Below are 13953 nucleotides of genomic sequence, written 5' to 3' on the forward strand. Positions count from 1 at the left end.
ACAGTCACATAGAATGTCTTGAAAAATGCCCTGGGTCACAAGTCATTTCTCAAAGGGCTACAACACAAAGGCTCCTGGATTTTAATAGCTAACAGTTTTTTTTTCCCCTCGAGAGGGGGAGCACATAATTAATAACCCTTTTATCTTCATTGCTAATCACATCTGAGCTTACTAAACAGGATGTGTCCAAAATCCAATTTGTTTTCCAGCATTACACTTTGGCCTTCCGAGATTCGGCTTGTCACCGAAACAGCATGGAGCTTTTTCGCAAAGCCCCTTCCAAACAAGCTCTGCACAATCACAGAATGAATGATTGTCTTGTTTTGCAAATGGGAAAGTATGTTTCATTCTGTAGGGCTCCCCCTCTACCACTCCATCACTTTAGTCAGCCTTTGTTTGGGGTGGAAACATGATGTTCATTTCGAACAACTACATGTTAATGTTGTAAGTATCTGAATCTGAGGCCTCACAACTGAGGCTAACAAAACCTCCTTTCAGGGTTCACTCCACAAAGGTGGGCACAGGGCCCAATGCCTCATCCAGGGTGCAAACAGGGTTCAGTGACCCATCCTCATTCTGCACACAGAGCATGCAAGAAGAGCATAGGAGGCATAAGAGGTTTCTTGGTTTGGAGGCTCACCTAGTCCAACTAGGGTTACCGCATCAAAGAGAGGCTTGAAGCTCTACTGGAAACACAATGGACCTCCAGGCTACAGAAATGAATTTCCCGGGGAAATAAGGCACCTTTGGAGGGCAGATTCTGTATAACAGCACAGAGTCTAAGAGAAATGGAAGTCCTAGAAAGACATCACATCCCTTCCCAGGCACCACCACCAAATTTCCAGGAATGTATGAAGCCAGAGTTGGCAACCATACATCCAGTTCATTGTAGCCAGTTAACATGCTTCAAATAATAGGAGGAGGAGGAGGAGGAGGAGGAGGAGGATTTTGGATTTATACCCCATCTTTCTCTCCTGTAAGAAAACTTAAAGTGGCTTAAGGAGCAGCAGTGGCGTAAGAGATTAAGAGCTCGTGTATCTAATCTGGAGGAACCGGGTTTGATTCTCCACTCTGCCGCCTGAGCTGTGGAGGCTTATCTGGGGAATTCAGATTAGCCTGTGCACTCCCACACACGCCAGTGGGTGACCTTGGGCTAGTCACAGCTTCTCGGAGCTCTCTCAGCCCCACCTACCTCACAGGGTGTTTGTTGTGAGGGGGGAAAGGCAAGGAGATTGTAAGCCCCTTTGAGCCTCCTACAGGAGAGAAAGGGGGGGATATAAATCCAAACTCTCTCTCTCTTACAAGCTCATTTCCCTTTGTCTTCCCACAACAGACACCTTGTGAGGTGGGTGGGGCTGAGAGAGTTCCAAAGAACTGTGACTAGCCCAAGGTCACCAAGCAGGAATGTAGGAGTGCGGAAACACATCTGACTCTCCAGATAAGCTTGTGCCACTCAGGTGAAGGAGTGGGGAATCAAACCTGGTTCTCTAGATTAGAATCCACCTGCTCTTAACCCATAAACCATGCTCTAGTTTCCCCCTAGATTAGGCAAGCAGTTATTTGATCAGCATGTGAAACCTGAAGTTGGTTCCTGGTTCCCAGTTTGCTTAGACCACCACACATCATACACCCCCACATTCAGGGGACTCTGTCCTCCAAGGGAACACAGAGTGGTTTCTGCTTCAAACCCCAATTCTTGTGCCCACTCGTTTTTGCAAGCAATGGGATTTGTTCACGTCGGGAAGATCTGATACTGCCAGATGTTTGGACAGCCTTTTGTCTATTCCAAAACACACTTTCTTCCAAGCAAACAGGGTGACAGGCCACCTACCATTATACCATTGGATCCAGGAATTCCTGGAAGGCCCCGCTGACCGTCTCGCCCCTGAGGGAAAAAGAAAGAGACAGTAAACCAGCCAGAAAATAGACAAGGTAGGGGCTATACCACTTCCAGAGCAAGAGAAAGAATGCGTACTTACTGGTGGGCCAGTGATGCTGGTTCCTAGAGGTCCGGGGGACCCTGTGGCACCTTTAAGACCTGGAGATCCCTAAAAGAGGAAGAGAAGTGTGACATTCAAATAGCCGTGGCTTTCCAAAACAACTCTAATATTTGCCTGGAAGTGCGTAATTTGATGCTGTAGCGGAAGCATCCCAAGGCAGACAATAGGTAAGATATAGACCACGCAGCATAGTACGGATTTCCTACAGACTGTTCTTCAGGGCAGGAACCACGAGTACCAATCTGACCTTTTCAAAGATGTCCTCAAGGAGTACTTGGAAACTCCAGTTGGTACATAACACCGCAGCTTAATTACTACCGGGAGCTTGGCAGAGTATGTAGATTGTTCCCTTTCTGCAGTTGCTCCATGGGTTACCAATTATGTTCCAGAGTCAAGCTGTTGGTTAGTGTTTCAGACTAGGATCCAGAGCTAGATTTGCGTCCAGTAGCACTTCAGAGACCATCAAGATTTTAGGGATACAAGCTTTCAAGAGTCTAATCGCCTTTAATAAGGGAGCTTTGACTCTCAAAAGAGTAGACACCAAAAAACGAATTGATCTCTAAGGTGCTACAGGACTTGAATCTAGCACTTATACTGTATAGGCCAACACAGCTACTCTTTCTGAAACCTGGATCCAGCAAACCCATGTTCAAATCCCCACTCACTCATTTCACTGGTTCTATGGATTGTATCATTCTTACTACATTGTTTTCAGCTATTAGCTGTGTCGAGTTTCAGCAAGAAAGGCAGACTACAGATGAAGTAGTAAATAAAGCTAAAGGGGGGGTCGGATCATCCTTACAGGGGGTGAAAAGGGAGCGGCAACAGAAGTAGATTCAGCCCCAGTAAAATGGCCACATGTAAACAAAACAGAACTGAAGCAATTAACTTCTGAAATCGGTCTGGGAGCAAACCACTGCTGCAAATGCAGTGATAGGGAAGCTAATTTAGCAGTTGTCATATAAATGCATTCACAGTCAATAAATAAGTAATGGGTTGTAGAACAAATCACATCCAGCCAATTCCTGCCCCCCCCCCCCACATACTCCTCCTAGACAAGTATACATTTCACAAGCAAAAATAAAAATGTGCGAAATCCTTACTTTTTCTCCTTTCCCCCCAACTTTTCCTGGTAGCCCCTGAGGCCCTGGGGGTCCCTGTGGAGCAGGAAAGGAGAATCACAACAAAATAGTTTCAGGCACAGGGACAGATTTGGTTGCTTTTGCACAAGTTGGATGATCCACTTGCAAATGATCACTAGTGTGGACTGAAAGTGCGTTTTCTGATGTGTGTGAAGCAAAAGACAACCACTACTGATTCCGGAAAAACAAGAAAAGCTCAGCAGAACCTTGCTCTGATTCTACTGGTTCAAGTTGGGAGGGATCTGCAAAGCTCCCTTCCAACTGGTAAAGATGCCACTGAATTTAATTGCCTCTGGTTCTAGCTGGGAGGGGAGGCAGTCCACACATAACAAACCTGGGACCCATAACAAATGAATGCAAGTTGTCAAGCAATGTGGTGGGTATTTCCTCCTTATTCTCACCGGTGCCAGATGCTCTGTTGGGGCATGGGAGGAGGTTTGCATATGCATTATTTGTGGGCCCATGCAGCCTCCCAAAGGGAAAACAACATCCCTGGACCATTTTTGGTCAGGAAATCAGTGTTAGAGAAGGCTGCAGTCCTTTCTCTCCATGCACTACAGGGGTACTTGCCATTGGGACTATTCAGTTGAGATAAAAAGATGACTAACAGAGGACACGGTAGAGGTTATAAAACTATGTATGGAGTAGGCATAGCAGTTAGAGGGAGCTTTTTCCTCCATCTCCATCTAGAACTCTGAGGCATTCAGTGAACTTCATGGGGAATGGGTTCAGGACCAACGAAAGGAAATGTTTCTTTACCCAGTGAACAGTTAAATTGTGGAACTCACTGCCAGGGGACGTAGTGATGGGTACAGGCATAGAAGGCTCAAAGAAGAAGTTAGATGGATTCATGGAAAAGTGGTCCATCAATTAGCCATGGTGTATAAATGGACTCTCCATATTCATGGGACCGTGGAATTTATCCACCAACTGTTGCTGCAGTGCACTGTTTCAATGATTTCCTGTGTGGACTTTCAACACTCCCAAATTATGCTTCATCTAATACTTTGTAGCCCATTTGGTCGTGTGGTCTTCAGAGGTCCAGGAAAATCTTGGCTATGTTCACCTTTCCCTTAATATTTCTTTAAGAGTGTGTGGGAGTTCTGATTTTGCAGTGACAAAGAGGTTGTGAAGCTAGGCACAATCCGGCTAAAGCTGAGGGCTTTTCAGCTCCTCAAAGAGAATGTAAACCTGTATAGAAGTCATGTAAACCTGTATAGAGTCACTGTAGTCTAAGCCCTGTGACTTCAGTGGGCTTAACATGGATTTGCCTCTGCACAGGATTGTATTGTTAAGTGCATACCTTATTCCTTCCTACTACAGTCAATGGGACTTTAAAAAAGCTTACAGTTATGTGTGTGATTTTTGTTCTTTAAAGTGTGGACTCTATGTGTGTGTCAGGGTCCCCTGAAGGGCAAGACATATTTCATATTGATTCTAGTTCTCGCACGGTTGGATATGGGTCTGGGGGAATGGGGATTCCATTTGTGTGAGGCATGTACGAGACTGAAAACAAGACATGATGAAACGTATGAAGAAAAAAAATGCATGCAGTTCCTAGCATAGTGCTCTTGCAAAGCAAAGCTCCAAGTGGGGAGCAGCTGTTTGTAAATAATCCCATTTGAAAATGGATTTCTTTGCTTCATGAGTGAGGAGGAAATGTTTGTTGGGGGGGGGGGTGCACAATTTCAGTGATTATCCTGGGCACCATTTTCTTTCGATCCAGCCCTGCTCTCCTCCCGCAGTTGGTGTCCAACTGACTGAGTGGAGCCATGACAGGAATCTATTGAGACTGACCCCAGTCTTCTTGGGACCCAATAAGGCAGAGCTGGATGGTACTTACGGGGCTGCCAGGCAAGCCTGTCTCTCCAGATTCCCCCTGAAAAACAAGAGAAAAGCAGTTTGGTCCTATTCTCAGTGCAATGTGCAGGGCAGCCAACTGGTGCCAAAGAGAAATGGGCCTACTCACCTCTGGGCCTTGGATTCCTGTCCCAGGGGGACCTGGCTCCCCCTAGAAAGTAGTGAGAGAGCAGGTTATTAGAAATATGTCATTCCCCAAAGCTAGGCTGACCAGACGTCCCGCTTTTGGCGGGACAGTCCCGCCTTCAAACAATTTGTCCCGCGTCCCGTGGGTTATTTCAATTGTCCCGATTTTGGGGAGGCTGCCGCACTGCCTTCCGGGCGCAAGGCAGTGCAGCAGCCTCCCGCGCACGCAGCCGCAGGAGCACGGCCTTCTGGGGCGCTGTCGCTTCCCACCCTGTGACAGGGCGGGAAACAGCAGTGCCCCAGAAGGCAGTGCGCTCCAGCGGCTGCTTGCGCAGCCGCCTACCCGCCCATCCCGGTTCACAAAGGTGACCATCTGGTCACCTTACCCAAAGCCACTCTGGAATGGAACTTGCCCAGATCCCAGCAACTTGACACAAAAGCCTAAATTCAGTGCTCGCTCCCTGTTCCTTCACTGGGAATTGATGCCCCCTCAACCTTCAAAGGTGTCCCTCCTAACATTTTCTAGTTAAATCCTCTAGTTGCCTCTGGCTTTCCTTCCTTATGATTCCCTTCCTTATTTATTTAATTTATTTAAAATGTCTTTAAGCTACCTTTTCACCCAATGTAGGGTCCCCACCCATCCATAACATTAAAACAAGCTTAAAAATACATATAAATAAAACAGTTAAAACAATTAGAACACATAACACAGAGATGCATGAACAGACAATGAAAGTCAGTGAGGGAATGCCTAACAAAGCAAATATGTATTCACCTACTGGCTGAAATCAATGGCAAAGGGGGACAGATGAATCTTTCTGGGATTTATGACACCAAAGTGGTATGGGAGTGCTCTGTGTGGTGGCTTAGGAACAGAGCCTCACTATTTCTTCATTTCTCAGATCTTGCTGTCAGAACGTCTAGAGAGAACCACCCTGCATGGATGAGGTAGCTTTCAATCCTGCTGCCTTACTCACCTGCAGCCCTTTCAAACCAGGTGGTCCCTGAATTCCTGGAAGTCCTGGTTTACCCTGGAAGGAAGGGATTTAAAAAAAGTTTTCTAAAATGTGTTATTTATTTATTTATTTAAAGGTATTATCAAGTAGCGTTCAATCACTTCCTTTTTCATTTGTTAAAAATAAACAGATAAAAATTGAGATGTTTGAGGAAACAACATTGTGCCCCTGTTATTGAGTCCTGTGTCTTTTTTGCACTTATGTGGAATTACAGAACGTGAATGCAAGTCACTCTGCTAATCTCTAGCAGGATTGACCGGGTGATACGTTTCAGATCGTGGCTGAAGAAAACTGGGGGATTGTGTGAAGTGTTGGCTCCAGTTATCTCACACATCAAAACAGATTAGAGCACGGCTTGCATTTCAGCTTTAGCAGAAATAATGCAGATGGCTTCCCTTCATTTCTAACCAAGGGGCTTTTAGAATTATCTGCTGTTCTTAACGGATTAATGGTGAAATCCCAAGCAGAGGTTACTTTAGTCTGATTCACTGGAAATAGACTAGAGTAATTCTTCACAGGTTCTGTCCTCAGAGTCACCTTGATTCAAAGAAGTGCCTTTACAGAGGTCTTGCAATACATCAATGGAATCATTTAATTAAAGAAATGAAAGCTAAAAAGGCAATTCTCTGTCGCCCAAGAAAAACTGATTGGCAGCAGATACAGGACACAGGAGAGGAAACATTTTTCCCCTCCACAATGCAGAATTAACTTGCAAAACATGTAGGCTGCAGTGACGGATTAAAGGATCAGGCATATTCATGCCTATCAACAATTATTCTCCATGACAGCTGAACAGAGAAAGTGTGTCTGCTGAATGCCGCATATTGGGCGCAAAAAGCAGGGGAAGGCTGTTCCCTTCACACCATACTTATGGGCTTCCTAGAAGCATCTGGTTGGCGGCTACAGGATTGCATGGCCCTTTAATCTGCTCCAGTGAGTTGCTTTTAATGTTCGAAAAGTACAATCCTAAGAATGCTTTCCAGGGGAGTAAGCTTCTCTAAAGAGAACCGAGTAGAATTCTGCAAAGGCCTGCTCAGGACGGCACGGTAAATCTCCTAAAAGATTAACCAATACAAACATTCAGTATACAACCTGGAATTTTCAGATCTGTTCACAAAAGCAAACGAAGACAGCAGCAGCTGCTGGACCAGTCTTCATCAGTATATCACACCAAATCCAGCCTGATGGATTTCTGAGAGTGTTGCCATTCACTATCCTAATCCGGTGAGAAGTGACTTACAGGTTTGCCCGGCTGTCCCACACCTGGAAATCCACGGTCTCCTTTTGGACCTGGTTTCCCTGGAATCCCAGATATGCCAGACACGTCTCCAGTGAAGGTGGGGCAGGATTCACAAGCATCACCCTGTAAGCCAAGCCAGAAGAGACCATGAAGACACAGAATGATGCTTAAACAAAGGAGTCAATGAGGTTAGATATGCATACAACTGTGAAATTGATTAATTATGCTGATTATATCCAGCTTTCTCTGCCCTTATCAAAGATGGCTCCAAGCAATCAAAGATTTATAGACAGCAAGCACATTAATGAATGCTTGGCAGGAGAGAATACAGATTTTACTGGCCCTGCCTTTGTACATTCAGGATCAGGGCATATGTACACAATCCATTTCCTGAAAAAACAAAGGAGCTTCCATGCATGAGTGACTCTTCCTTGCCAGATACTGATTTGTACAGGGCTCCAAGTAGCACTAAGTAACATTTGATTCCATATGAGCCCCTCAGTTCATAAAGGAAAGGAGGATAGCACTACTATTATTGCCATTGTTGCTCTGGCTATTGGTGGTAGTAGTACTAGATTTAATGATGACAACAATGAAGTTAAAATCAGCACTGAAAATACACACAAGGTAGAAGCTGCTTGAAATATCATATACTAGTATGGAACAAAAAAGAACTCAATTCTCAAACAAATACATTAAATTGAGAAGCAATGTCCTTTTCCAGTATTTTGTGAATTACAACAATAATGTCCCATATTCTTTTAAACTAATAAATTACAGCAGATGAAATCATTTTCTTTCATTGAGAAAGAACAAACATTCCTCGAAACCATAATTAAATTCAATAAAACTTCCTTATCTCCTTTCTCTACTCTGTCACTTGTATATCCTAGGATCCATGAAAAGGTCATATCCCATCATATCCTCAATTAATTTCTTTTCTTTTCTTTTTTGCCAGAACCATATTGTCAATGGACATTTCCAGATTAAATGCATAAGATCTGTTTTCAAGTGCCTGTAGCTCATAGCACTTCTAATTCACAAAGTGGTTCGCTACTGTAGTTATCATTCTTTTTATTTTTAGATATGGGGAATGAAAGCTAGAAGATACTGACTCGCTCAAACTGCACAGTTAAGACTAAAATTGAACCAGAATCTGGATAGATAAGAGTTTCTTTATCTAAGAAAAAAAATGTGGCATGATGTCAAGAAGAGTTAACTTTTCAAGAAAGAAAAAGTCAGAAGGGAATTGACAACCAGAAAAAAAAGGAAAACGAAAGGCAAACAGTCAGAGTATCACAAAGCCTTCCACACATTCACGAATAGTGGCTTACTATTGGGTAATATTGATGGTGACAAGCTGTGTGGCGTAGTGGTTAAGTGCTTGCACTGCCACTCACATGGTCAGGAGTTCAAGCCCCCTGTGGGACAGATATCCTGGCAGCTGGCTCATGGTCAACTCAGCCATCCATCCATTTCTTGGTCGGTGAATAGCCAGGGAAAGCAATGGCAAACTACCCAACAAAAGAGGATTGCCTATGAAATCACTGCTCGCAGTGGTACCCCAGGGTTGGACACGACTGAAAGGGAAACTTTACCTTTTTTTAATATTGATAGTGGGGGGAGCAAAAACAGAAGCCCCTAAAAAGCTTCTGCACATGAGACATCTGGCCAACCTCCCTGGTTGTTCACCCTTCCAAGTGAGTACATAAAAACATCTTCATCTCGTGCTCTACCTAAAGAAACTAGGGCACACCTGGAGAGTACAACCACCGCGTGCTGGTTGATCTTCTGGATCCTGCAGTGGCTAACCTATCTAACAATACAGTGGAAACAGTGACAGAATACAAACGTAAAACAAGAAAAACCATCCAATGAGACAACTGAAAAGCAGACTACATCGGGTCTTCCTACAGCAGTTTTGGTGCTATTTCCACTAGTGGTTCTTGAGGCACCTGCTGTGCCTCCAAAAGCTTCTGGCTTAAGCTCCTAAAAGATGAAACCCAGCAACAGCACAAACACCCATGAAGCTGCCTTAGATGGAATCAGTCTATCAAGGTCTGTATTGTCTACTCAGACTGGATGTATGTCTCCAGTGCCTTGGACTGAGGTCTTTCATATTACCATAGCATAAAGTACAAAGATCACCATCTTTATAACTGGAAGCGTCAGAAATTGAACCTGTGATCTTCTGCATGACAAGCGGATGCTCTGCCACTGAGCCACAGACCCTCCCTTAACAGAGCAAGTCTGGTATAAAGGTTAGGAGTGGCAGACTCTAATTTGGTAAACTGGGTTTGTTTCCCCACTCCTCCTCATGAAGCCTGCTGGGTGACCTTGGGCTAGTCACAGTTCTCTCTGAACTCTTTCAGCTCCACCTACCTCACAAGGTGCCTGTTGGGAGAGAGGAAGGGATTGTGACTGCAAGTCGCTTTGAGACTCTTAAGGTAGAGAAAAGCAGGGTATAAAAATCCACACTTCTTCTTCTAAACATCCAGAAGTGACCTTCATCCCATAAGAACATAAGAACATAAGAACAAGCCAGCTGGATCAGACCAAAGTCCATCTAGTCCAGCTCTCTGCTACTCGCAGTGGCCCACCAGGTGCCTTGGGGAGCTCACATGTAGGATGTGAACGCAATGGCCTTCTGCGGCTGTTGCTCCCGATCACCTGGTCTGTTAAGGCATTTGCAATCTCAGATCAAAGAGGATCAAGATTGGTAGCCATAGATTGACTTCTCCTCCATAAATCTGTCCAAGCCCCTTTTAAAGCTATCCAGGTTAGTGGCCATCACCACCTCCTGTGGCAGCATATTCCAAACGCCACCAATCACACGTTGCGTGAAGAAGTGTTTCCTTTTATTAGTCCTAATTCTTCCCCCCAGCATTTTCAATGGGTGCCCCCTGGTTCTAGTATTGTGAGAAAGAGAGAAAAAATTCTCTCTGTCAGCACTTTCTACCCCATGCAGAATGTTGTAGACTTCCATTCATATCCCCCCTCAGCCGCCTCCTCTCCAAGCGAAAGAGTCCCAAACGGCTGCAGCCTCTCCCTCATAGGGAAGGTGCTCCAGGTCCTCAATCCATCCTTGTTGCCCTTCTCTGCACTTTTTCTATCTCCTCAATATCGCTTTTTGAGATCGCAGCGACCAGAACTGGACTACGAGGTAGCAGAATGTAGTCGCACCACTGCGCTATATAGGGGCGTAGGCGATACTTGCAGTTTAAATTATCAATTCCTTTTCCTAATGATCCCCAGCATAGAGTTTGCCTTTTTCACAGCTACCCATGCATTGAGTTGACATTCCGGCGGGAACTATCAACTAAAGGCGCCTAAATCCCTTTCCTGGTCTGTGACTGGTGGCACTGACCTGCTTAAAGCGTGTATGTAGAAGTTTGGATTTTTTACCCCTATGTGCATCTGCACTTTACATTTTGCTACATTGAACTGCATTTACCATTTCTGAGCCCACTCACCTAATTTATCGGAGATCCGATTGGGAGCTCTTAGCAATCCTTTGTGGTTCTCCACCACCCTACATAATTTGGTATCATCCTGCAAACTTGGCCACCACGCTACCCACCCCTACTTCCAGGTCATTTATGAATAGGTTAAAGAGCACTGGTCCCAATAAAGATCCTTGGGGGACACCACTCCCGACATCTCTCCATTGTGAGAACTTCCCATTTACACCCACTCTTTGTTTCCTGTTTCTCAACCAGTTTTTAATCCATAGGAGGACTTCCCCTCTTATTCCTTCATTGCTGAGTTTTCTCAACAGTCTCTGGTGAGGAACTTTGTCAAAAGCCTTTTGGAAATCCAAGTAGACAATGTCCACCAGTTCACCCCTGTTCATCCCAGTATTGGGGATTGCAGTTTACGGTGTTCAAGTTCTGCTTGCCTTATCATCTTCTGTTTTCCCACATTCTCGTAGGTAGGCAGACCTGATGGGTCATCTAAACAGCTTGTAACAAGACTGGATCATATTGTCAAGTCCCAGGAGAAAGAGTGGGTCCCTGGCACTGCTATGGTCTCACTCAGGTATGCCAATGACAGTAAACAAATAATGTGTTGATTAGATGGAGAAATTACTTTTTGAAGAAAAAGGAGAGACGTTAGGAAGGTCCAGCTGCTGACCGAAGTCAGCCAGAATGGCCAAGATGGGGAAAGAGATAAAAGGCAGGTCCTGAATCTGCAACTTAGGTTGATTCTGCACAGGAAATGTAGAACAGGTTGCAGACATGATAAAGGAATTCCTGTTTTCCTGTTCACATGCATGCCGTGCAGGAAACAACCCAGGTTGCTTTCACGCCTTCGCATGAAAGAGAGACACTTCTCTCTTTAAAAAAAAAATTCCTGCAACACATGCGTAGCGACACAGGCATACAGAAATGAACCCCCACTGCCATACGAATCATCCCTCAATACAACCGGCTGTACCTGTGCAGCTACACAGATGCAACCCGCGAAATTAAAAAATCAGGAAGAGGCCTCCTTGCAAGGGCCGGGCAATGGCAGGCGGATTCTCCCTGACCATGGATGGCATGGTGGAAAGGAGGGAAATGAAGCGCCTCCCGCCTGGCTGTTCGCACAACAGCGGCTCTAACCCAGTATTTTTCAAAAGGATCGAAGCGATTTTCAAAAAACCCAGGTTTGGGGAAATAGAACGGGGCAGGCTTGTTTGGGGGGCAGGACCTGTGCGAAGTCCTCCCCCTCAAATGGGTTACATATCATCCTACACCTGTTACATTTGCCCTGTGCGGAATTAACCCCAGAAAGGCATAGAGAAGGAGCACAATCTGCCCCTGTACTAGCAAGTCCAGACAAACAGCAGGATGCTACTTTGTGATGGATTTAGGAGAAGGGGGTGAAGCCTATATAAGAGTGGGCCTGAGTCTCACCCCTTCCTTCTTTTGACCATCGCAAAGGGAGGCAGATGCAGGACAGCAAGAAGGATTAAACCAATCCCAAGAACACTTTCCTGGGAGTAAATCCCATTGGAAAATCCTCCCAACTTGAATGTATATACTGCACAATTGTTCTTTTTGGAACTGCACATTTTGCGTCTGGTTGCGCATTTTTAAAATGCCCTGAAATTTAGTAATGGTTCTGGTTTGATTGGTTGCATCCTGGCACTGCACCGTAAACAGCCACTCACTTTTTCACCTTTGGCCCCTGATGGCCCTCTGACTCCCGGCTCTCCCCCAAGGCCAGGCACGCCGGCTGGGCCTGCTGGACCAGGATCACCTGCGTTTCCTGTGGCACCCTAGAAAGGACAACAAACAAATCCAATGAGACTCAATAGATTCCCCCTGAGAGTGGCCTCCTTTCCTCCTAAGGGCTCTACCTGGGTAGCCAACCCTTTTGATGGCTGAGGCAGTCACACCATGGTCCTCCTTGAAAAAGGAAGCTCAGCAGCTGCACTTGCAGAATAAAACAACTGTATAAAATGAACACAGAAAAATGTAACATATAGCCTGTTTCCAAGAATCAGCCTTCACAGTGAGGCTGGTGATTGGGAGCAAGGCTCAGGACTTGGGCAGAAACACACGTGTCATCCTAAACACCTTTTGAAACCCCTTTCGGATTTAGAAGGGTGTAGTTCTGTTTAAGATTATATTATTAAGAGATTCAGCTGTCTCTAGTGCAAGTTCTCTATTCAGTACACTTATGACAACAATATGAAAAAACTTACATGAATGGTATTTGAGGTATGTGTTTACTATCCCAAGACAAAGGTAGTATATCTGAGGGTAGAAAAATGCTTCTAAAAAAAAATCAGGTTTGGGTGACTGACATCAATGTTTCACGGGTCTCAGAACTGGTTTTAATTGCACAAAGCCTTGGTACACAAATTCATCTCAAGTGAATTTTTTTGTTTAGAACTACCAATTCCCATGTTATTTAATAATTCCATGCTAAATTTGTGGAATATCATATCTTGTTTCTGTTGAATGCGAAAAGGGCTGTATCTCTCCAGGGCACTTAACAATGCATCCCTGGAACAGTGTTTTTATAGAGTCAGGTATTTGTTTACCTGTTCTTCTCCCATATTCAACAATGTCCCCCAATCTCCATATACAAAGTCAGTAAATATCTGAAACTTAGTGCTATTCAGCAACATCAGAGGAAGACCGTAGTCTCTATACCCAGTTTGTTGGCCCTACAAGGCAAGTGGTTGGCCATTGTGTCAGGATGCTGGACTACTTCTCGAGGCCAAAAAAGCAGTGCATAACCTCTAAAGCTAAATTGGAGCAATTATTCACCACCACAGAGAAAAAAAGAAAACTTATCAAAAACAAAACAAGAGGAATCCAGCAGTGAGGATCAGCTCAGGAAGCCATCTTGAGAGAAAGTATCAGATGCTGAATTCCACAGATGGTCCACTTGTCTGATCCAGCAGGGGTTTTCTTATGTTCTTAAACTATAATATTTGCAAGGATCACTTGCAAAATTCAGAATCAATTGAAAAAATGAATTGATTTCGCTGGGGTTGTTTTTAAATCTAGAGGTTTTGCAGGGAAAAAACTGCAAGTGGCAAGTGGCTGTACTTTGGAAACACTGTTTACTAT

The 13953-nt window shown here is 44.7% G+C and overlaps 1 protein-coding gene across 1 annotated transcript in view; it reads right to left on the reverse strand.

The window, feature by feature from the left end:
• The window catches only part of COL16A1 (collagen type XVI alpha 1 chain), a 156694-nt gene that overhangs the window by 47589 nt on the left and 95152 nt on the right, over nt 1-13953 (reverse strand). The window contains exons 24-31 of the mRNA XM_048501613.1: nt 12540-12647; nt 7385-7507; nt 6106-6159; nt 5112-5153; nt 4986-5021; nt 3104-3157; nt 1980-2048; nt 1832-1885 (exon numbers count right to left, since the gene is read on the reverse strand). Coding sequence (XP_048357570.1) covers nt 1832-1885; nt 1980-2048; nt 3104-3157; nt 4986-5021; nt 5112-5153; nt 6106-6159; nt 7385-7507; nt 12540-12647 — 540 coding nt within the window. The remainder of the gene's footprint in view (nt 1-1831; nt 1886-1979; nt 2049-3103; nt 3158-4985; nt 5022-5111; nt 5154-6105; nt 6160-7384; nt 7508-12539; nt 12648-13953) is intronic.

Source organism: Sphaerodactylus townsendi, linkage group LG06 (assembly GCF_021028975.2).
Source record: "Sphaerodactylus townsendi isolate TG3544 linkage group LG06, MPM_Stown_v2.3, whole genome shotgun sequence".
Lineage (NCBI taxonomy): Eukaryota > Metazoa > Chordata > Lepidosauria > Squamata > Sphaerodactylidae > Sphaerodactylus > Sphaerodactylus townsendi.